Source organism: Corythoichthys intestinalis, chromosome 7 (genome assembly GCF_030265065.1).
Source record: "Corythoichthys intestinalis isolate RoL2023-P3 chromosome 7, ASM3026506v1, whole genome shotgun sequence".
Taxonomy (NCBI): domain Eukaryota; kingdom Metazoa; phylum Chordata; class Actinopteri; order Syngnathiformes; family Syngnathidae; genus Corythoichthys; species Corythoichthys intestinalis.
In genome coordinates, this window is record NC_080401.1 from 34,061,349 (window position 1) to 34,083,735 (window position 22,387).

The 22,387-nt window shown below is 39.6% G+C and overlaps 1 protein-coding gene and 1 pseudogene across 1 annotated transcript; one reads left to right on the forward strand and one right to left on the reverse strand.

Annotated features, from left to right (window-relative positions):
- Window positions 1-139: 139 nt before the first annotated feature.
- On the reverse strand, window positions 140-11,857 carry LOC130919091 (flavin-containing monooxygenase 5-like). Its single transcript, XM_057841503.1, has 10 exons — window positions 11,725-11,857; window positions 9,025-9,163; window positions 7,910-8,098; window positions 6,791-6,956; window positions 6,393-6,535; window positions 6,123-6,319; window positions 5,902-6,049; window positions 2,934-3,141; window positions 2,731-2,803; window positions 140-831 (listed from the first exon to the last, which is right to left on the reverse strand). The coding sequence occupies exons 2-10, from the start codon at window positions 9,154-9,156 to the stop codon at window positions 414-416; spliced, it is 1,674 nt and encodes a 557-aa protein (XP_057697486.1). The 5' UTR covers window positions 9,157-9,163; window positions 11,725-11,857; the 3' UTR covers window positions 140-413.
- Window positions 11,858-13,498: 1,641 nt separating this feature from the next.
- On the forward strand, window positions 13,499-22,387 carry LOC130918391 (protein Hook homolog 1-like; annotated as a pseudogene).

Below are 22,387 nucleotides of genomic sequence, written 5' to 3' on the forward strand. Positions count from 1 at the left end.
TTTCCGCCTCTGCGCCAAGTGTTATGTTCATGGAGACTCTGTAGAGGCCGCCATTTCACCATTACCTTTTCAGCGTTTATGCAAGTGCAACTGGATAATAACAGTTCGCAGTTTTAATGACTTTATTATTGAAGCACAATAGTTTGCAATCATTGCAATCTTTCATTTGAAGTTATAATGTAGCTGCTTTAACAGATTACTTGGTCACGTCACTTGGTGCATGCAAAAATATCAGTTTATTTCAGCTATTGCCATGACATGATGTGCAAAAACTACTGAAAAACACAGTGGATAGGAATTAAAACAAATACTGATTTCTTGGAATATAGTCAAATTTTCAGGGTTATCCCATTTTCACAATCTTTACGGGAATTCATTCAATTTTTTAAATGCATTTCATTACTCATATTTTATCAGTGTGACAGTGTAGGCAGGTACAACTTGATCCGCTCCAAAAGTGTTGCAGGGTCTTGCAGTACAGCAGCCAGGTTGCTCCTATTCACAAACGCGGCCACACCGACGGCTGCCGACACAACGAGCGGCCACTTCAGAGAGCGTTTAGGTTGGGCTTGGTCACACGGTCGAGTCTTCATGGGCTGCGCCACCCGGTCCCACTGGGTGAGTATGGCCTGACGGGCACCGGCCCATTTGCCGGGACCACGCAGACGGTACTGGTACGGGTTGATAGGTCCGAAGGCTAAGTTCAGGCCGAGCTTTGGGTCGGTTAGCAAGAGCCTGAAGATGTTGGGGCGCACACCCACCAGTGTTGCTATCTCATCCATGTAGTCCACATAGTCCACCTGGATAGTGTGCCTCTGGCTACTCACATACCTGAAAATAGAAGAAAAGAAGTATTAATGTCTAGAAACTTGATTAGTGTGATACACAGTTCTAACTAAAGTGGGATAGTCATCGTTATCTTTGTCGCGGGCCACATCGTACTTATGGTTGCCACAATTCATCGAGTAATCGACTTGCCTGGAATTTGACCATCCGGCGGATCAAATTCCGAGGGCGGAGCAAGCCACAGTAAACCGATAGCGGAGTGGACCAATCAGCGACGGGCAGACGTGATGTCGTTAATGCGACAAGTAATTAGTGTGAGCGGAGAATGGAGACGTTTATTCAACATGGCTAGCGCGAGCCATGTTGATTGTTGTCAATGACTTGTGTCGATGTGTTTTTGTAAATTTAAAACTGGTTTTACCGCGTTATTGGAACATATTCTCGGCTCTCCCGTTCGCCATCTATGTTGTTGTAGAAACGACTTTCGGCGCGCAAGAATGATGTTACTCGTTAAGAACACATCACGCAAATAAACGAATCCGATTGGACGATTGATTTTGTACTTGTTCGAGAGGCCGTTAATGGGTTGCCTGGTATACCAGACTCACCGCTGTTCCAGCGACTGAGTCTGGCGACCGTCCGGCGGATTAAATTCCAAGGGCGGAGCAAGCCACAGCAAACACATAGCGGAGCGGACCAATTAGACGTGACGTCGTTAAAGCGACAAGAAATTAGCGTGAGCGGAGAATGGAGATGTTTAGTCAACATGGCGAGCGCGAGCCATGTTGACTGTTGTCAATGACTTGTTTCGATGTGTTTTTGGTAATTTAAAACTGGTTTTACCGCGGATTGGAACATATTCTCGGCTCTCTTGTTCGCCATCTGTGTTGTTGTAGACATGACTTTCGGCGCGCAAGAGTGACGTTACTCGTTAAGAACACGTCACGCAAATAAACAAATCTGATAGGACGATTGATTTTGTACCTGGCTCAAGAGGCCGTTAATGGGCTGGATCCCAGACTATTTCTCACAGTGTTTGAGAAATACAGGGAGAAGAGTCAGGCTGTGCCAGGCAAGTTAATGGGCTGGATCCCAGACTATTTCTCACAGTGTTTGAAAAATACAGGGAGAATAGTCTGGCGGTGCCAGGCAAGTAATCGACAACTATTGGATTAGCAAATGAATTGACTATTTTGATAGTCGATGATGCTGACCTAAAAATTGTCCAAACCTTTGAAAAAATGTTTAAATCTCTTAATAGCAAGTATTCTTAGAAAATAATACTATTTACTTACCTATCTTACATTAAAAATGGGAGTAAAACATCATATATTCACTTTTTTAATTTGTAATTTTGTTTTTCAATTAAAAAAAAAACAGCCAATGTTCTCTTTTTTAATTAAAAAAATATTGTTAATTTTATTTTTTATTTACTTTTTGCAGCGGGGAAAAAATGCAAAGATTCTTTCCTTTTGTGCTTTTTAATTAAAAAATAAAGGAACAATAAACTTTCTATAAAAATATTTTTAAAATAAGTGTTTATTTTAATTTTTAGAGAGGAAAAATAAACCGTACGTATTCTCAGAACTTGCAATCGATACACAAAATTTACTTTTGTGGGCAGAACACAATGATACAAAGGGCCTGATCTGACCTGTTACCTATGTAAAGCAATGCTACATTAGTGTCAACTCTTTGGCTGTCATTGACAGATGAGTGTTTTTTTTCTTTATTTAATGACCATATCGTATGCTCTGTGAATACTAGACTGAAAAAAGTATTATTTTATTAAGTAATTTTTAGTGCAGTAAAATTTACTTAATAAAACTAAGCAGAAAAACAGAAGTGAAACCTTGTACATATACTCAAGCTTGCAGTGTATGTGTTAATTTTCACTTCGGAGAAATTCAAGTTGTCCCCATTCTTTTGTCTCATTGAGTTTACCTGCTGGCCATGGCCTCCTGTTTATATTTGATGTCATCCAGCATTTCAGCCACTGGTGGAAGCGTGGTACAGCCTGGTCATGACACAAAAAATGGAGAAAAATTACTTATTTTTAGACAATAGCAAAGGTAACAAGAGTATTACTTGATGGTTAAATAATTAAAACAAGAATTTGTAGTTTGTCATTTCTCCCAGATTCCTACCTTTGAAGACTCTGGTGGCCCACCTGGCCTGCATCTCAGAAATAGGCATAATGGCCCCCAGGGGCTGCACGAGTCCAATGATGGCCAGAGTGTTGCATCCCAGCTCGGGGGGGAACACGTACTTGTATAGTGATGTCTTATTGTCAGACACTGTGATTACATGTGGCGCCAGGAAGGGAAAGGAAAACCTGTAGCCTGTGGCAAAAACCTGAAAAAAACAAGAAACACGTTATTGTGCTAAAGTATTGACATGAAAATGGATCATTCCTGAATTGGAGGGCATTTTACATGCCACCGTTTACATTTTAAATAATCCAAATGCAAAATACTTAAAAATGTTTTTGAGTCAATTTACTTGTCTTTTGACCAAATCTTGGAAAAAGGAATGCCTGAAAATATTTTTTTAAATGCCAAATAATTCCACAGTACTGTTGGAGTACTACTGGAGTACTATTTTTCTTGTCGACTCCCTGCGTTAGCAAATTAAACGTCAAATTAAGCAGTTAAAATCTAATTTAAATGTAATTTGGGGGGTATTATTGCTTACATTGCTGTCTCTTGGTAACTGTGGGAATATTTCTTTTAATGAACATAGTATTTTGAATATGAATTATTATTCTTGGAACAACAACATGCACACAACTTTGTTACCATAACCTATTTTCATGGTAAAAGAAAAAAGAAGTGAAGTTGCTTCCAATTTTCATAAAATTAGCTAGCCCCGATTGAATCTCTCACTATAACTTAACATAACCCTGTTATGCATATGATCTGAATAAGGCAATATAAAAAAAAAACTTATTCATATAAGTACATTTGTTGAAGCATTCACTACTCATGTAGTGACAGTTAGCTAAATGGCTAGCTTCTACTCTTGGAAGAACCTTAAAATTAGTATGGATTTGCACCCCTGTTACATTCAAACTGTCACTGTCGTATGCCAAATATTGTAAATATCAGTTACAGCATATAATAAAAATGTTACAACCAACCTGTAAGTTTAATTAATCAAGCATTTGATAGGTAGTTTTATACCTATTATTGATGAATATGTAGCAGAAAAACACAGAAGTGAAACCCTGTTTTTCATGAATTTTGAAAGGGATCCTCAGACTTAAAGACTTGAAGGCACTAATAAGTCACAATTGTTCTATTTTGCTATATGTTATGAGAAAGATGTATTATTGCCATTGATATCAACAGAAAAATGACCAGATATCAAACTTCCCCACTTCCATTGACACTTATAGAGGGTGCTGCCATTGACGTCCATGGACGTCCAAATTTTTTCCCATTCATTTTCAATGGCAAAAAAAAACAATGTCCCCAAATCAACAGAAAATGACCAGGTATCAATAGGACGTGTAACCCAAATGTCCCCGATTGCATTGACGCTTATGGAGGGTGATGCCATTGACGTCCAAACTTCCCATTCATTTCCAATGGCACTTCAGCATGTTTTTTCATTTTATTGATGCCAATGTACTTAGATTCCATTGACACCTAAGTAAGTTGATACCATTGACGTCAATGGACGTCCAATTTTTTCCCCCATTCATTTTCAATGGCAAAAAAAACAATATCCCAAAATCAACAGGAAATGACCAGATATCAATAGGATGTGTACCCCAAATGTCCCCGACTGCATTGACGCTTATGGGGGGTGCTGCCATTGACGGACATGGATGTCCAATTCTCCCAATCATTTCTAATGGCATTTACTTTGTTTAATGGCATTGATTGGCATTATTGTCCATTCTATTGATAGACCTGAGTGGGGCTAAGATCTGTATCTCAACAGAGGAAAGACCCAGGTGTAATTTCTCCCGAAATTGCAGTTTCTAGTTGCCATTGATTTAAAAATCTATAATATTTAGTACATGTTTTGACCTAAGGAGGGTGCCATGTTTTACGCACGCAGTGCATGCTGGGGGTGATGACACAGTTGGCCTGGACTGGGAGAATAGCTGTGCTGGCTAGCAAGCGAAGCTAGTATGACGACTGACATGATTTTGTCACATTCTGCTGCTGGTCAGATTGTTTTGGTACAGAGATGTGGGATGAGTTCCCAACGTCATATCTGCATCCAATTCCAGCTCATCAGCAGTGTCTTTAAACCGATCCTAGGCGGCTTGCATTGACTTGCTGCCATTTGACAGTTTGTAGATCCCTTTGTTGTTTGTGGCATCAGTGACTTTTTTTCCCGTTTGTCAGCCTCTCACTTTTGTTTTCCTCTAGGTTTTTTTTTTTTTCATCCTGACGTACTGTGAGAGACCCTTTTTGTCTCCCTTTTTGCAATCACATGTTTTTTTGTGTTCAATAAACCTCATTACGCAATTCCTATGTCCTTGTTGTCTGCTTGCTGTGTGAAGTGAGACGCATTTTTTATTTCCGTGGTCAAGCCAGTCGCAGTTTCTTTTCAGTTGTGTTTCCTTTTCAGTTTTTACTGCACAGATAGACATCGCATGTGGGTTGTGATTGCTTTATAAGAAAAATCATGACTCTAACATTACGCAGCAGTAAAGCCCTAATCTTGTGGTCTAAGTGCTCGTCTGTCGCACGGGAAAAGCGGGTTCAAATCCCGCTGGAAACTTTCATTTAATTGGTTTTGCTGCTCGTTTTGAGAAATATCGACAGTGCTGTCCTGCTCATCACTTTTTCGCTTGGGTTCAAATTGGAACTGCAGAGACGGCAGCGTGTTTATGTAGCTAACGAGTGACACTGTGGAAGTACTGCAGCGCTGCCCAGTGACGTCATCACATTGCGTCGTCAACAACAATGGCGACCTACAAGCTAAACTAATTTTTAAAATTTTGTTAAAAAAAACAGTAAGAGCGTTTGAATAATAAATTATTAAAACTCCTACTAACATTTATATTTTCAGAACACAAATCCTTTTGTCCGTGGTTCCCTTGAAGGCAAAATGTCCTCCAGTTTTGGAATGATGTAGATATTGTTGATGACTTACCACCAAGTCCACGTCCTCTGCTATACTGCCGTCGTCAAACTCCACACTGGAGCCGTCGAATCGGCAGATGTTGGGCTTCACCTGCACCGTTCCTGAAAGGATGCGGTTGGGAAGCTCGTCGTTCACAGTGGGATGCTGGCTAAACAATCTGAAATGTTCAAAACCAATAATGTGAGAACCGGCAGTGTAACATGGATTCTTGCATATGAAAACTTCCTTACCTGTGCTGGGGCTTCAGACTGTACATGCTGTGTTCAAACCGGTGGTTGAGTTTTCTCTCCACTAAGCTGCAGGCTAGGCCAAAGGGAAGCAGGTGCCGGAGTAGCATTGTTGTTCTGCTTACTCCCAAATCCAGGGGGATGCCGTTATTCCCAACTCTGTTCAGCACCCAGGCCCCCCTCCGGGTGCTCAGGTAAAGCTATGAGAATGGGACCAAAAGCAATTGGTGAACAGCTCATGACCCAAAACAATTCATTTCAGTCCCAAGCTACCTGCTTGGTGACCCTGCTGAGCTCCACGGCGATGTCGCCTCCGGAGTTCCCTATCCCTACGACCACAACATTCTTGTTCCGCCATTCCTCGGGAGTCTTGTAGTCGCGACTGTGGAAATACTTTCCCTGGAACGTGTCCAGACCTGACTCAACCAAAACAACATACACCGTGAATCATTAATATGGTAGGACAAACTTTGACCAGTCAATACACACAATGCGAAGTGTAAATGAGGCGAATGTTAAAGAGATTAGAGAGTGCTTGATCATGGGTTACCTAAGGACACAGAAGTTGATTCTTAACTTATTCACTGACATTATTGGTGATAGATGATAATTTCCAAATGCATCTTATGTGGCACACAGGTCAGAGACTGCATCTGCTTTAAACCTGCTACCTGGAAAGTCCTGGAGAGGCAGGTTGGGATGGCAGTGGTGTCCGATGCAGATCATCACCGCGTCAAAGATGTGTTTACTCTTTTTGCCCTCCTGGTTTTCAGTTTCCACATCCCACTGGCCCGATCGGGAAAAGTCAGCCCTCTTTTTCACTTGCAGGACTTTGGTCTGGGGTTATACAAAAAGACGAACAAAAAACCTCCAATAAAATTCAATAGTACTTCCACATTATAAGAATAAAACAAGTTGAATTTACAGTAAAATACTGATAGCTGCGGTTGGCAGAATTTTATCCTACAAAAATAGAGGAGAAAACAGTAAAAAAACAATCGAGTGTTTGTGTAACTTTAAATTTTACAGTCAAATTATTTTAAAAAAATAATGGTGGGAAAAAAATCATTATTGTAATTTTTCTTTTTACATTGTAATCTATATGTAATCAATCTTCTAGGTCTTCAACGTCTCAACTGGGATGGGCAGTCTGGCATGCTGACTAGTGAGCTACTGAAGACAGGTTGGAGCAAGTACTATATGTGTAGAAAATTATGAAATACCATTTCCCAGAGAGGTTAAAACAGCAAACTGGCAGCTAATGCCAGAATGTGCTATTGGCTCAGTGGTCAGCACGCTCGACTGCCAGAGTGGTAGTGTAGATTCGAGACTGGTGAAAAGACAGTGGAGTGACATCATCACCACCATCAGACCAGTTACGCATAGATACTTGTTACAGCCGAATGCTGTGAAAGAATGGTTCTTTGTTGTTAAATTATTGGCTGCTAATGACGTCGCTACACCAGTTTGACTGGGAGAGGCTGGCCAAGAGTGATTGCTGCCAGCCCTCCCAGTAAAAGTGGATTGGACACTTCATGCAGCCATGCACACTGTCAATGACACCGAAACACGAGCATTGATAGCCACTCCTCCCACTATAAATGAATTGGTTGTGTATTGCTATTGTTATCAATAGTGACAATAAGTTAAATTGACAGTGAACTTTCTTCAGCTGCCAGTATTTTTCAGAAAATGTATTCATTTATTCTTAATCATTTGAGGTTATAAAAAATCTAATTGAGGTTTTGAGGTTTCTCCGACTGTCAATGTAATGGATATAATGTGCTTACATTGAAGCGTATGTGCTTGCGAAGCTGGAAGTGGTCGGCGTACATCCGGAAGTAGTTCATGATGAGGCTGTTGTGCATGTAATTGGGAAAGTGGGCTGGAATGGGAAAGTCGCTGAAACACATCATCTCCTTGGAGGTGTTGATAATCACTGAGTGGTAAATACTGGCTCTGTCTGGCTCAGGGTTCTCCTGCAACAACGATCATGAAAATGTATTGAAGTCATTTGCCATCATTGAAAGCAAATATTAAGTACAAAAGTGAAAAACATATAATACACAATACCCAACACAATGTAAAACACAAATACAGTTGTTCAGGTTTATGCCATGAAAACAATGTGTTTGCATTGCTTTGCTCAGATTGTGAACTGGCAAAAAAATGATAAACCAGACCAAAGGGCAAACTATAAAATCCTTATCTCTGTACCTCAGGACTTCCCTACTAAGGTTGGTATCATTCTATCCAGGGCAGCCATGTTGCTGTCAGTCTTTAATATCTCCACCCATCCATCCTTACATCAATCCAGTGCCGCGGGAAGTGGGTTGCTGAGGGTGGGGTAACACCCTCTGGTGTTGGGTAGATTTTTTTTGTTGAAATAAAACATTAAAACAATGGCATATTTAACTTGGGGGATTAAATATATATGTTGAAAAAGTTTTTTTTGTTTGTTTGACACTTTGCTTGCTACCAGGTCAGGTTGGATAAGGTGCAATTGGAACAAAAACTGTTGAGAGGAGGCGTTTACATGGCGCAAAAATGACTTGGCGAGTTTGTCTTTACAGGAACAGTGAAATTTTATAAAATTAAATTCGAGGTCGAAATTGAAGATGATTATAACACTTTATAATAGTGCCCAGTGAGGAAAAGTTAGTTGCAAATTTAGACCGTGGAGAACTTCCAATAGTTTGCGTTGTAGCCGTAGTATTGTTTGTTGTTGCTGTTGCCGTGCAGAGTGCTGTCAGAGGCTTATTGGACTTTTTAGTTTTCAAATGTGATGTTAATCAATCAATCAATGAATCAATCAATCAATTCATCGAGATTTTATCATGGTTGACCTAATATCACTCTATTCGAATTTTTACTTGGTGTCTTCTTACTAGTGCTATCAACCCACCTTGAACCTCCACAGACCCCCGATGTCATCACTGCTCTCAAAGCAGACGGGTTCCAGACCCTCATCCAGGCAGCACTTGATGCAGGCCAGGCCCGAGCTGCCACCTCCGACCACAGCCACACGACGAGGCATAATAAAGCTGCGCAAATGGAGCAAATGTATAAACAACATGCAGAAACAGTTTTTCAGTCATTACGTTATCATATTTTAATTTTAGATATGACTCAATGTGGTTCGCGTCAAACTGATTTATGAGTCAAGCTGAGTCACAATGTTGGAAAAACTTATTTCAGTCATGTAATGACATTTACGCAAACAAATTACAGTAGGTTTTCTGAAAATTATCAGTCATTATAACATGAGAACATATTCAAAGTTCATATCATGACCTTCAGTTTGAGCTATACTTTGAGATAGTCTGTTGCGTTTAGATTTTGAGTCCGGTTTTCGCACAATTCCACATTTTCGATGAAAAGAAACCCATGAAAGGAAGAGACTTTTTAATTTTTATTTCACAGGAAACAAAATCTTGAAACTCCCGTTTGCCACTTACAGTATATCGCCAATGGTATTTTTGTAATTTGAGTGAAGTTAAAAATGTTTGATGGAAAAACAAAATCAGCTATCTGACAGTGAAAGAGTCCAAATATATTTCCACTTGAATTAATGAAGTACAAATACATTAATTTGTAAATATTGAATCCTATTTGAAAAATTCTTCTTTTTATTACCATGAGTTAATTTTAACTTTGGTTTTACTTTTTAATTGCAAAATTCAAATTTGTTTATATAGCGTTTTACAAAACTTGAGAGGTCCTCAAAGTGCTTTACAACAAAGCAAAATATGGAGTACATAGTAATTAAAAGGCAGGAGAATACAATAAAATTGAGGGGGGGGGGTGATCACGCTAAAACTCATTACAGCAAATAAAACAAAATAAAACAGTTAAAACCTGAACACATTAAAACCCTAAAAACCAGGCTACCCGAGTGCGGTGGAAAAGCTAGTTTTAAAAAAGTAGGTCTTTAACCTAGATTTAAAAAGGCCTAAATCAGTGATGGTGCGGATGTCATGGAGCAGACTATTCGACAACTTAGAAGCAGCAATCGCAAAAGAACGATCACTCAAGCCTTGACCTAGGAACTTGAGAGAGAAGTTGGCCGGAAGAACGAAGAGCCCTGCCAGGGTTACGGAAGGTTAAAATCTCAGAGTCAGAAGGAGCCCGGCCGTTTAAGGCTGTCAACAGACTTGCAGGGCCCCGGGGACAAGAGACCATTATATCACTGTCCACAGCTAACTCTAGCCCCAATTCTCTGGCTTCTTGTACCCCTTTTAAAAACTTCACTTAATTTTTTTCTCGCTCACCTCTATTATCTTCATTTCTTTTTCTTCTTTCTTTTCTTTTCTGTGCACCCGATTTATGACGACTCGCCATTTTTAGGGTTTATAACAATGACATATTTTAATTTCCTGCTTCAGGGCACGTACGTAGTATAGCCTTGAGTGCGCCAGGGCGGGGTCAAACCATTCTCTGCTAAGACAGAGGGGGTGGGGGGCATTGTGCAAAAAAAGGAAAAAATATATATTTGAAATATTTAATATGTTAAAGTTTTTAAGTATATATCGAGTAGAACATAATATTTAACCAGACAATGATTTAAATAAAAAAGAAATATGTGAATGTTAGGTAAAATAAATTAATGGTCATTCAGGGGGCCCTATGGTCATGAGGCCCGGGACAACATACCCGGTTGCCCCTCCTTGTCGACGGGCTTGCGGCCGTTAGTAGAATTAAAAACAAACAATAAAAGTTAAAAATTATTTCTAAAATGAACTGGAAGCCAGTGGAGTGACGATAACACGGGGGTAATATGTTCATGTCTGGATGTACCAGTTAAAAATCGAGCAGAGCATTCTGAATGAGTTGCAGATGCGAAATAGAGGCCTTGGAAAGACCATCATGAAGTGCATTGCAGGAGCCATGAGCTAATAAAGGCATGAATTGCTTTTTCAAGATCATGGCGGCGAAGAAAAGGCTTCACTTTGGCCAAGAGGCAGAGCTGGAAAACCTTCTTTTACAACAATGTCATCAAATATTACTCCAAAATTTTATTTTACATGTGACTTAAAAAAGGGAGTCAGAGCACCTAAATTGGGTGCAAGAGCATTCATCATGGATGGCGGGCCAAAAGTTATACATTCAATTTTGCTATTGTTAAGGTGCAAAAGGTTTTGTGCCAGCCACTGCTTCACATCAGAAATACTTTTATGAGATTTTTTTTAAACACAGGTTTCTGCACTTTTCCTTTAAGAACTAACTGGGTACTTGTGCAACCTATACTACTTTGTTGAACGCTGCCAAGCAACAGAAGCCCTGCTCCTTGAAATGAGTCCCCACGACCAAAAAAAGCGTTTCAAATTTGTCCCCTCCTGCAAAAATTGTCCCCTCCTGCAAAAACATGCACGTACCCTACGAAAACATCGACATGAGTTAATCATTAGTAAACGCAACACGATCAGTTCGCATGGTTGATGTCAGACTGCAAAGACTACACGATTCAAGCAATATAAAAGTCAATTTCAAATCTCCAACGGTTAAGGCTGCAATTGAATGCAGCAAACTTTCGTCACTTTGATTTATTCCGTGGCTTTAAAAGCGAGACAAAATGCGATAGTTAAAAGATTGAAGGTTGTCTTACCCGCTTTGCTCTCAAGAAAACTTCTGCTTTCTTGTTTTGCTCTGCTCTGCTCTGCTCTGCTGGAGGGAGGCTGTGGTTGGAGGTGGGCGGAGTGCTGGACTCTCACTTGCCTTCATCGACCCCTGAACTCATCATCATTATCGTGGTGGCGGCCAGATCTGTTGGAAAAACAAACAAGGGCTCACTGACTATGGAGGATTAGGAGTGCAAAAAAATAAAAAATAAAAAAAATAAAAAAATAAAAAAAAAAACCCACACAGTTAAATAAATAATTAAAAGTGTCATTAAAATTCTTCTATTTCAATATTTATTTATTTATTTCAATATTTATTTATTTCAATTTATATTAATTTATTCCTATTCCTATTAACTTTTATTCATATTTTTCCCTTTCTATTTATCTATTCAAATTTATATTTATTTTTATATTTATTTATTTCAATTTTTATTTATTCATTTCAATATTTATTTATGGCGGAAAACACAGACAAGGCTAAAAAACAGTTTCTGTTCTTGCACTCCTCTTTAAAATAAACGGCTGTGTTTTAAGCCAAAAGAACTGTTGTGTTTGACAGAACAATATGTCTATATGCTGCAATAGCAGATTGTTGACGCATTAAGGCCCCAAACTATTTTTTAAAATGTTTTACCCTGGAAACCTCCATTTACAGATGTCGCACAACTGCTTTTGTGTCAACCTAGCCATAAAAATATGGTAAGTAATTATATTTATTATTCAAAATGTCTGTCATTTTTAGCTTAGAATCATTAATTGATGTCTAATATTTAGTTAAAAAAAAAAAAACTTAAAAAAATGAATGAATCGCATATTTTGAACTTTTAGATAAATTACGTCACAATGAAAAAATTACCGTCTGTAAATAAGTCACGTATATCTACCTCATAACTATCGCTCAATTGTATTTTTTCGTTACTGTCACATTTTCCCCAATATTTTAGATGATAAAGTAATCGATCCAAACAAAGAACATTTTTTAAAAAAATGTTTAAAAGGGTAAATATATGAAAATGAACATCTCGACCACTCTTTGATGTCTGCGATTTCTGCATCGCGACCCTTGTTATATTACCATGTTTCACCCGTAAAATCCCCCCAAAATCCGGCTGTGGCCATTCACAGCTGTGTCTTGACACTCGGTGATACATGCTGCATGGAGTTTTTGTATCGAAAAGTACGCAATAATATCTCATTAAAATCATGGCGTCTTAAATTATGCTCTCTCATGCTCTCACCTCCAGTTAGGGTTTTGCTGTTTGAATTTTTTTTAAATTTTTTTTTACAAATGCCCTCCTGTTAAATTTTTTTCTTCCCCCAGAAAATTGAGATTTTAAGCTTTCCAATGATGTATCATACATCCATATAGGACAATTCTGAAGTTTGGCCAAATTGGGGGTCTCAGAGCGGAACTTCAAGCCACCTGTTTTCCGCCTTATTTATTTCAATTTATATTTCCATTTTAATTTATTTATTTCAACATTTATTTATTTATTCCAATATACATTTATTAATTTAAATGTTTATTCATTTATTTCATTATTTATTTATTTATTTCATTATGTATTCATTTAACTTTTTATTGATTTCATTATTTATTTGTTTAACTTTTTATTTCATTCTTGCACTCTTGTTCCCCGTGTGTGTGGGCCGCATCAAATAATTTTATCTGTCATTGGCTCATCAAACTCGGTGGGCGGGCGTAAAGTAGGCGGCGTTTGAGTTGAGCGAGTCAAGCTACATGGCTCTGGAGTCAAAATGATGCTCCTTCCGCAGTCCAACATGGCAACGATTGCTGAAGTTGTGCATCAGTTTTCTCGGGATTTTAGTAAGGACATGTTAGACTAAGCAGAATACGTTGACGCAGGAAATTCGGACTCTGACCTGGTGGCTTACAAAAGACAGCAGCTTATCGCGAGAGCGAGCTCATGGAAGGAGCACTGCTATCCTGCCTGGCCGCCAGGTAAGTTCCACTTGAGCGAAACTAATCACCTGTGCTGTTTGGATGTTGACGCTAACTCGGCTAATGGGGCTCTATGGGGTAGCTACATGGACATGCTGTGTGATTTGATTTGAATAATTTTGTACATACAGTAAACCCCTGCCTGTCGAGTCACCAAGGTTATTATTGTTAATGAAAGCGAATGAAATAAAACTAAAAATTATTAAAAGTTAAGTAAAAAAAAAAACTAACTGAAATAACTAAGAAGTAAAAGCCAAAACAAAGCAATACGTCAATACGTTTCCCCAAAAATGTATGGCAAATCAATGTATGAAAAACTAACATTCAAACCAAATGAAAACTTAGAACTTCAAGAAAATGAAAACTAATGTTAGAAAATTTCTTCTAAGTGTTATGACTGATTGGCAAGAAAAAAAAAGCAAAGCTAAACTATAATATGAGTTTAAAACTATTATACATTAGCTGGTCACAGACTCACAGTTCTTTATTTATTCTGTAAAACCCATCCAGTCCCTAATAAACAGTGCTAAAGCTTCTTCATAAGAGAAACTACCGGTATGTTTCATAGTATGCTTCACAAAAATACACGAGAAGTGTTTCCATTCGCTGATATACAGGCAAGAAAACCGATGTGAATTGATGGTCGCTTGCCAAGTTTGGTGTTGTATAGCAGTGAGTGTTTCCAGGGGTTCTTGTATTTCAAGACAAATACAATCTACTTCAACAAACTCACAAGTCAAGGCACTCACATATGAGAGCTCATTTCTAGTACCGTATTTCATGGACCATAAGGCTCACTTTTGTCATGGTTTTGCTAGGCCTGTGACTTTAAACCGCACCTGAGTATATATATTTTGTGCAAAATATTACAGTATAGTTGTCAGGGAAATGTGTTGAAGTGATACATCTTAACTGGTCTAAGGTCTTTGTCTAACATGTTAAGGTAGGAGTTAGGCTTAATGTTGTCTGTTAGCGCAAGAAGTTCATCTAATTTCTTTTCGTTTTCTTTTCTACCCATTTCCGGCATGCTTTTTCCCTGCAAAAACAGTGGTTTACTGCACTACCCAGGCAAATGTGGGCTGACTAACTGTGTTTTTGCATGGATTAACTCTATGTTAACCACTGCCAGCCTTTCATGACTCATTTTCCAAGGTTACAGGTAATGACTATGTTACTATTTTATTCTATTTTTCCTGGGACTTCTTGGTCAGGTTGCTATTCTCCAAGAGGAACATAACAGCCTGCTCGCCGAGAACGACGTCCTTACAGACCGAGCCACTCAGTTGGACACTTTTGACTAGTGATGGGTCCAGTGATACTAATGCGCCGGCGCGCGCGCCAAGCTCTTGGAGCAAACCCCTGCGTCGGTGCGCGTATCGCTACAAGAAAATCACGTGACTGATGCATGACCTCATTGAACTGTGTCGACACAGTCATGACGCGGCAAACTGGTTCAAAAGGAAGCGCGTCTGTCAACGCGATGGAGCTGCTGAAACAATCCACATCTCACGGTTACTTCCTCATTGTCTACATGCTGTGGAAATGGACGTAACACAGGGAAAACGCATTCCATTCAAAATACAATTAATTTTAAGGTAACGCTTTTAGTTTATTAGTGTGACGTGGGTCCTTCTTCTGCGGTGCGTGGAAATATCCCTTTTGATGCCTTCAAGATTATTTATAAGCATTTAATCAGCTAGCTTAGTGGTAAATTCGCTCACCTTTCATTCACGACGCATCATGCGCGCGGGTACGAGTCCCGGTCTGAAGTTGTTGAATAGTTCGTGTCGCGCGGCTCCAAGTGAACTGATTGTATTGTATACGTTATTTTTTTTTTCAGGTGAAATGTCTTATTTGTACTTTCAACCTGTCATATACAAACAGTAGCCACCTCCTCAATGTTGAAGCATTATTGGGCCAAGCATGAGAATGAAGTTTCTGATGATCCCAAGATAAACACAGGTATATAGAGCCATTCCTTTACTTACCCACAGTAGCTTTTTCGGCAATTTACTAAAAATCTGTAATTAAGGTATAATTTATTCATTGTCCTCTTCATTTTTTTTCTGATGGGCTATGGTAGCACTTAGATGACGAAGTGTGGAGTCAATGAGGCAATGCAACTGTAGATGAAATTGCAAAAGTGCATCGATGCACGGCTGAGCCGAACATGGCACGCAGTTCTTTTCAGTTTATTCAATACTGGAGGAGTCAATGGACACCTTATCCAAACTTCTTTCAACTGGCTGAGAAATTCTTGTGCATGCTGGCATCATTGGTTCCATGCGAGTGTGTGTTATTAACAGCAGGTGAAATTGCTTGTTTAAAAAATAAATAGGTACCAACTAAATTTTAAACTTTAAAAAAACTATGTTTTTGATTTTTCTTTTTTAATCAGAATAAAAAGTCCACAAGCATCCTCATTCACCCATTCATTATTACTTACATTTTTAAATTATAATATATGTTCACATAATTTAAAGATATGGAATAATGCAATATGAATGCAAAGACTTAATTGATTTTTTTTACATGCTATGTCATCAATTCGGTCAGACTGTCAAGTGGGTTGCTTGTAGGGATTTTTTTTATGTCCAGCAGGTGTCAGTATTCAATGACACAGTATCCACACTGTGTCAACACAGTGTGTCACTGTGTCGACACGCTTCATGAGGTCTCACGGACCCATCACTACTTTTGACGTCCCCAACACACCGTCTGGCAGGAAGCACAGCAAGCTGCAATAGGAGCCAGAAGTGCTGCAGTAGTCACCAATCTCGTGTTTTACAAGTGCAATTTGTTGATTGCAGTCAGGTGCTCCTTGTTTCTGCTGAAACCTCATTGGTTGAACTGTCTGTGCTGCTAAATCAGTTGGAACAAAGACCTGGACCCACTGCGGCCCTCTAGGAACGGTTAGCCCACGCCTGACCTTGAGGGTCAAGAAGACATTTTACATCTCACCCTTCACATTTTCATGAATCCACATCCAAAATACTAAACATGCAGTCTCTGAATCAATTCACCTTATTAGTTATCAGTATTTAAATAGTTTTTAAAATACCAAATAAGTCTGGTGGATCACCTAAAATGCAATTTTCTCTTGTCCCACCACCCCAATGACTAAATTAAATCTAAGGCAGGGGTCTCTAAGTCCAGTCCTTGAGAGCCCCTATGAATTATTATTAATGTAACTTGTGTCCAGCAACATGCACACAAGCCTGTTGCATAACTTTTTTAGTATGATAGAAGAAACACTGGACCTCATCGGACAGGTTTTCAAAAGAATTGATGGAGCAAACTTACTATGTGCTTGCTTTCTATTTTTCATATTTTTACGAAGTATTTAGCCTTGTTTTATTGTCTCACTCTACCTCAGGCAACTCAGTTATGCCAAAGAGCAGACGAGTTTTTTTTCTCGACTTATTTACAGAACTTGTTTTGTCCTCATGGTCAGTGGTAACAGCTAGCTAAATGGCTAGCTTCTAATCCTGAGAAAAAGCCAACATGAGCGCATGTTTGCATGATACTGTGATTATGCCAAGTACTGTATTGTTAAAATTAAATAAATGAATGGTATCTAATAATGATTCTACCATTAAACTGTATACTGAGCCAGTCAAGCCTTTTTATAGTTTGTTACCTATTAATGAACATGTAGCATAAAATCAGCAAAATGAAGGGCTATTTTTCAAGAAATATGAAGACAAAATGCCCTCCAATTGTGGAATGAGACTTATGAGGGTTTTTTTTTCAAGCTGGAGGCCGCAAAGGATGACTACAGAATACACTGCGAAGGGCTGGAGAAGCAGCTTGTGAAAGTCCAGCATCGTAACGTCGAGCTGATCGGCCTGGCGGAGGAGTCGAGGTCACTCAAATTTGAGCTGGATGGACTGAGGTTTGTTAGTTGGTGCCCAAAGATGAGCAATGTTATTTGCCTCCTGCTGGTATCTTGCTCTCGTAAAAACATCTCATTGTTTTTTAGGAACTGTTCAGATCGAGTGGTGATGCTGGAGGCTTCGGTGAAAATATAAAAAGCGAAAACTGGAGAACCTGGTGGACCTGAAGAGGCAGATGAAGCTTCTAGAGGAGAGCAATACCATCTACATGCAGAACACTCAGCCTGGAGGAGGAATTGCGCAAGGCCAATGGTGCCCGGGCGCAGTTGGAAACCTACAAACACCAGGTATTTAGATGTATTTTTGAAATATTGTTGAGGATTATTCCATATACTTGATTTATTCTTGGGGGGGGAAATATGGACACCTGATGTCTTGTATTCTGGTTGTTTGCTCCAGGTCTATGAGCTTCACATGAAGTTGTCAGACGAAACGAGGTGAGCGGACAACCAAGACTTTGAATATAAAATACGAACTGGTGACAAAGGAGAAAGAGGTGGGACTCACTAGAAGCTGTGGAGGATGTTAGTTAACAAATGAGAGCAGCGCAAATTATATTTCCCTCCACCTGTAGCGGCTCATCGTAGGTAGAGACTCTGAAAGAAATCAATGAGGAGCTTCGGTGCACACAAGCGCAGCACCACCAACTCTCCTAAGCGAGTAGAGTGCATTTGCAAGGTTTTGTGTCAATCCAGAATTGGAGGACATTTTGGCTTCAAAATAGTTGAAAAACAAGCCTTCCCTTTTTCTGATTTTTGTACTACATATTCATGGTAATAAGCTATCAAATGCTTGATTGCATCAGTTTAATGATGGATGGTAAAATTGCAGTAACAGGGTTGCAAATCTTATGTTATTTAATAACTGTTTAGATTATTTAAAATTGGAATGGTGGGACATAAAATGTCCTCCAATTCTGAAATTAGTATTTAACTGTTTCTCGCTGTTAACCCCAAATCCTAAACAACATAAAATATCTCTTTGATGTGCTGCAGGAATCCTGCCTTCCACAAGCTCCAGTCACGATAACCTAGCAGCAGAACTGATCCCGGAACAGAAGGATAAGAACAGGATGCTTAGAGTGCATTAGGAAGAGTTTCAGAGGGAGAAGATCGCTTCTGTGCTGGCTTAGCTGGAGGACGCTCACAAGAGCCGTTATCAACTGGACACGAAGAACAGGTTACCCATAAAATGGCATGATTGTTTGTTAAGTGTCTTTGTACCCTGCTTTTTTTCTTACTTCGTTTATCTTGACTATATTTTAACATTGCCGTGACTGATGTGCATATTTATATGGTCAAGCCTCATGACATGAATGTACCGGCAAATGTCTTACAGAATGGTGTTTGAATGCATTGATATTACCTGCTCCTCCTGCCCCCAACACACAGTCAAACCTGAAGCAGAAACTGGATGCTCACATGTAAGTATCAGGTGCTGTCTAAATGGACATTTTTCCTGTACGGGGGGATATTCCTCATCGAGCTATATTTTCCAGAATAAGGTCAAATCTTTTTTAAAGGCGTAATAGTAAGGCATTGGCTTTAGTAGACAGTGATGAATCATTTGATTGCTGCTAGCCTTTCCCAGCCCAAATGGACTTGATATCTATCGCTGTCAATGACAACAAATGAATGAAGTGCTGAATTAAGATATATCCAACTCTTTGCTCATGCACATCTACAAATCGAAGTCCTTCATGTAGGATTACAGCTTGATATCTAAAAGATTCTATAGTCTTCAAAATATGACTATTTTTTATTATTTCATAATAGGTTTTTCTTAATCCAAATAAGTTGTTAGAATAACATTACCGATATGACAAAATTGTTAGCAATTCTGAACACTTTTTAAAAAATGAGCTATCACAAGCATTTTTCCCACCAGTCATCTTTTTAAAAATCTAAATGCAGACATATTTTTTACTTCCTTCTGATTTGAAAAACAGCCATCATTCAATTTGATGTGTATATGCAGTAATATGAGATCATACATTTATATGGTTTTGCAGTCATATCATTATTATATTTATAAGAAAAACACTAATGGAAAACAGTACGTCGCTGAATGAGCGTACCCACTTTTGTTACGTGACCATTTTTTTGACAAGGTGAAGCACTGGGAATACTCTGTATGTGCTGGATGTTTCTTTTCAGTCAGAAGTCACTTGCTTCTTTCTTTAGGGTCCAACTGAATGAATCCTGAGAAAAAGCCAACATGAGCGCATATTTGCATGATACTGTGATTATGCCGAGAACTGTGAGTGTCTCGTCTCGATATCACACCACTATAGAACTCTCTAACCAGTCGAATTTTTTTTGTTCAGCGTTAAAGGTGGACGAGCTCATGGCTGCGCTGAAAAAGAAGGATGACTACATGATTTCCATGGAGGAGAGGTACAAAATGTACCTGGAGAAAGCTCACAATGTGAGTAACATGGGTGGACTTAAGTTCTATTTCTTTTACTGAAGAAGTTGAAGGTTTTGAGCATTTAGATCCCTGCGTGCAGGTGATCCAAGCACCGGACCCTAAATTGAACCCTGCTACCGCTGAAATCCAGGCTTTGAGGAACCAGGTTGCTGACAGAGACAAGCAGATCCTCAACTTGGGGGTAATTCCTCTGCGTATGTCCTTTAATCTTTTACTGTTACATTGGGAGGAATTTCAATCAAACATGATGAATGTCACTCCGCAGCGTCAGTGCGAGCAGGCCCGACTGCGCGAGTATGAGGAGAAACTGATAGTCTTCGTGTGGTACAACAAGGTAAGGTCCAAGATGTGATTCTGAAACCGCCGCCCACGTTACGCAGGATCACGCTGTCTCACCTCAGAGTCTAAACTTTCAGAAGCTGGCCATCGAGTCGCGTCTGGGCGGCCGCGCCGGTTCCACGCTATCCTCTGGCCAGTCCTTCTTGTCCCAGCAGCAGCAAGTGTCTAACGCCCCTCGCCGGGCACTTTCCGTTAGTGTGCCCAGCATAACTGCCAAGTAGAGTTGCTTGGAGCCACGTGCCTCCCCTCGTTCAGCTAAGTCAGCTTTCCCAGACCATTATTGAGCCAAGGCACAGCATACAAAATATATATACGTTTCTCACAAAATTGTAGCCTGGTACACCAGACTCACCGCTGTTCCAGCTATAGAGTCTGCCGACCAATGAGCGGATCAAATTTTCAGGTTGGAGCAAGCCACAGCAAACAGACAGCGGAGTGGACCAATCGGCGACGAGCAGACGTGACGTTGGTAAAACGACAACTCGCGCGGCGCGAGTGGAGAACGGAGAAATTTATTTAACATGGCTAGCGCTAGACAGCCTGTTGTCAATGACTTGTGTCTGTGTTTTTGTTCAGTTAAAACTGATTTTACCATGGATTGGAACGTATTCTCGGCTCTTCTGTTCGTCACCTGTGTTGTTGTGGAGACGACTTCCGACGTGGAAGAGTGACGTTGCTCATTAAGAACATGTCACGCAAATAAAAAAATCTGATTGGACGGTTGATTTTGTTCTTGCTCGAGAGGCCGTTAATAGGCTGGGTCCCAGACTATTTTCACAGTGTTTTAAAAATACAGGGAGAACAGTCGAGCCGTGCCAGGCAAACAAAATTGGTGATATCGGCTTTTGGATGAAAGTTTTGCAGGAACCGAAAATGCATATTTACATCATTTGTTCATTTTTGCGTGGGCTTATTCATGGATTCCCCCCCCCCCCCCATTCCTGTCATTAGTACATTACCCTTGCAGGTGAACTTATTTTGACCTTTAAAGAAACATATCCAACTGCACAATTTCCTATTCCCTAACAATAAGCTGATTAGGAGAAATTTAAAGTTTGGCAAAGGTCAACTTCACCTCCTAAGGATGTTAGTTCATTTCAGGTTCACCCTAAATTTTCAGCCAATATCCATCATTTTTTGTGAGCAGCGCTGACATAATGACAGGTGACAGTAGAAGAAGTTTTAATTGTTCTACCTGCCACTCTGTGCAGTTATCATTTTCTAGTCATAAATAATTTATACTTTGACTAAATTGGGTAATTTCTTTTTACACATCTGCTAACCTCTCATAAAACTGCTTTGGTAAAGTGGAGTGCAACCCTTGAGATAAAAGACCAATACACTCTCAAGTGACCTTAACATATCTCTGCCAGGGAGATGGCTGAAGGATGGTGGGGCTCGAGGCCGCCCAGCTGAGTAGATGTTGCCCTGACACCAGAACATCAGGAACATTTCCCATATTGACTGAACAGAAGCCTCACAATCTTTAACTACTTGCAAGATGGAGCGGAGCGATATCCAAGCTTGCATTATGTTGGTGAATATCAGACTTTCCTCTGTTGATGTGAGGGAAGTTTGGCAGATTTGGTGCAGGCCACTGACTCTTGACTAACGGACAATCAGGGGGCAGGAAATTGTGCATGTATCATGTTAATAACCGTGGAATTGCACTGATAAAACGATGTGATTCAAACACCAGGTTTTTTAAAAATCCAAATGTTCTACAATTGCCTGATTCCTACAATGGCATAGTTTTTAATCAGGGGTGTTGATGTTCTGGGATTTGCTAAGTGCTTTATCAGAAACCAGGCAGACTTATTCTATCACCATATGGGAATATGCAGATGTACTTAATTTTGCTTAGAGCTACCACAAATTTCTTGTATGTGATGGTAAATAGCACTCTCCGCTTACTTGTATTTAATGCTGGGTGGTAAAAGAAATGTTTTAAAGCAAAATTGTGATTGAATTAAATGTTTCTGAATCCTGCGTATATTCTTTGGTGTCATGTTGTTGAGC

What these genes read in the sequence shown, in the direction of transcription:
- LOC130919091 (XM_057841503.1), bottom strand. Translation starts at nt 9,156, where the DNA reads ATGCCTCGTCGTGTGGCTGTGGTCGGAGGTGGCAGCTCGGGCCTGGCC. An exon ending in GCCTCTCCAGGACTTTCCAG is followed by an intron (nt 6,536 to 6,790) that starts GTAGCAGGTTTA and finishes TGGTTGAGTCAG; the next exon opens with GTCTGGACACGTTCCAGGGA. An exon ending in AGTCTGAAGCCCCAGCACAG is followed by an intron (nt 6,050 to 6,122) that starts GTAAGGAAGTTT and finishes TGAACATTTCAG; the next exon opens with ATTGTTTAGCCAGCATCCCA.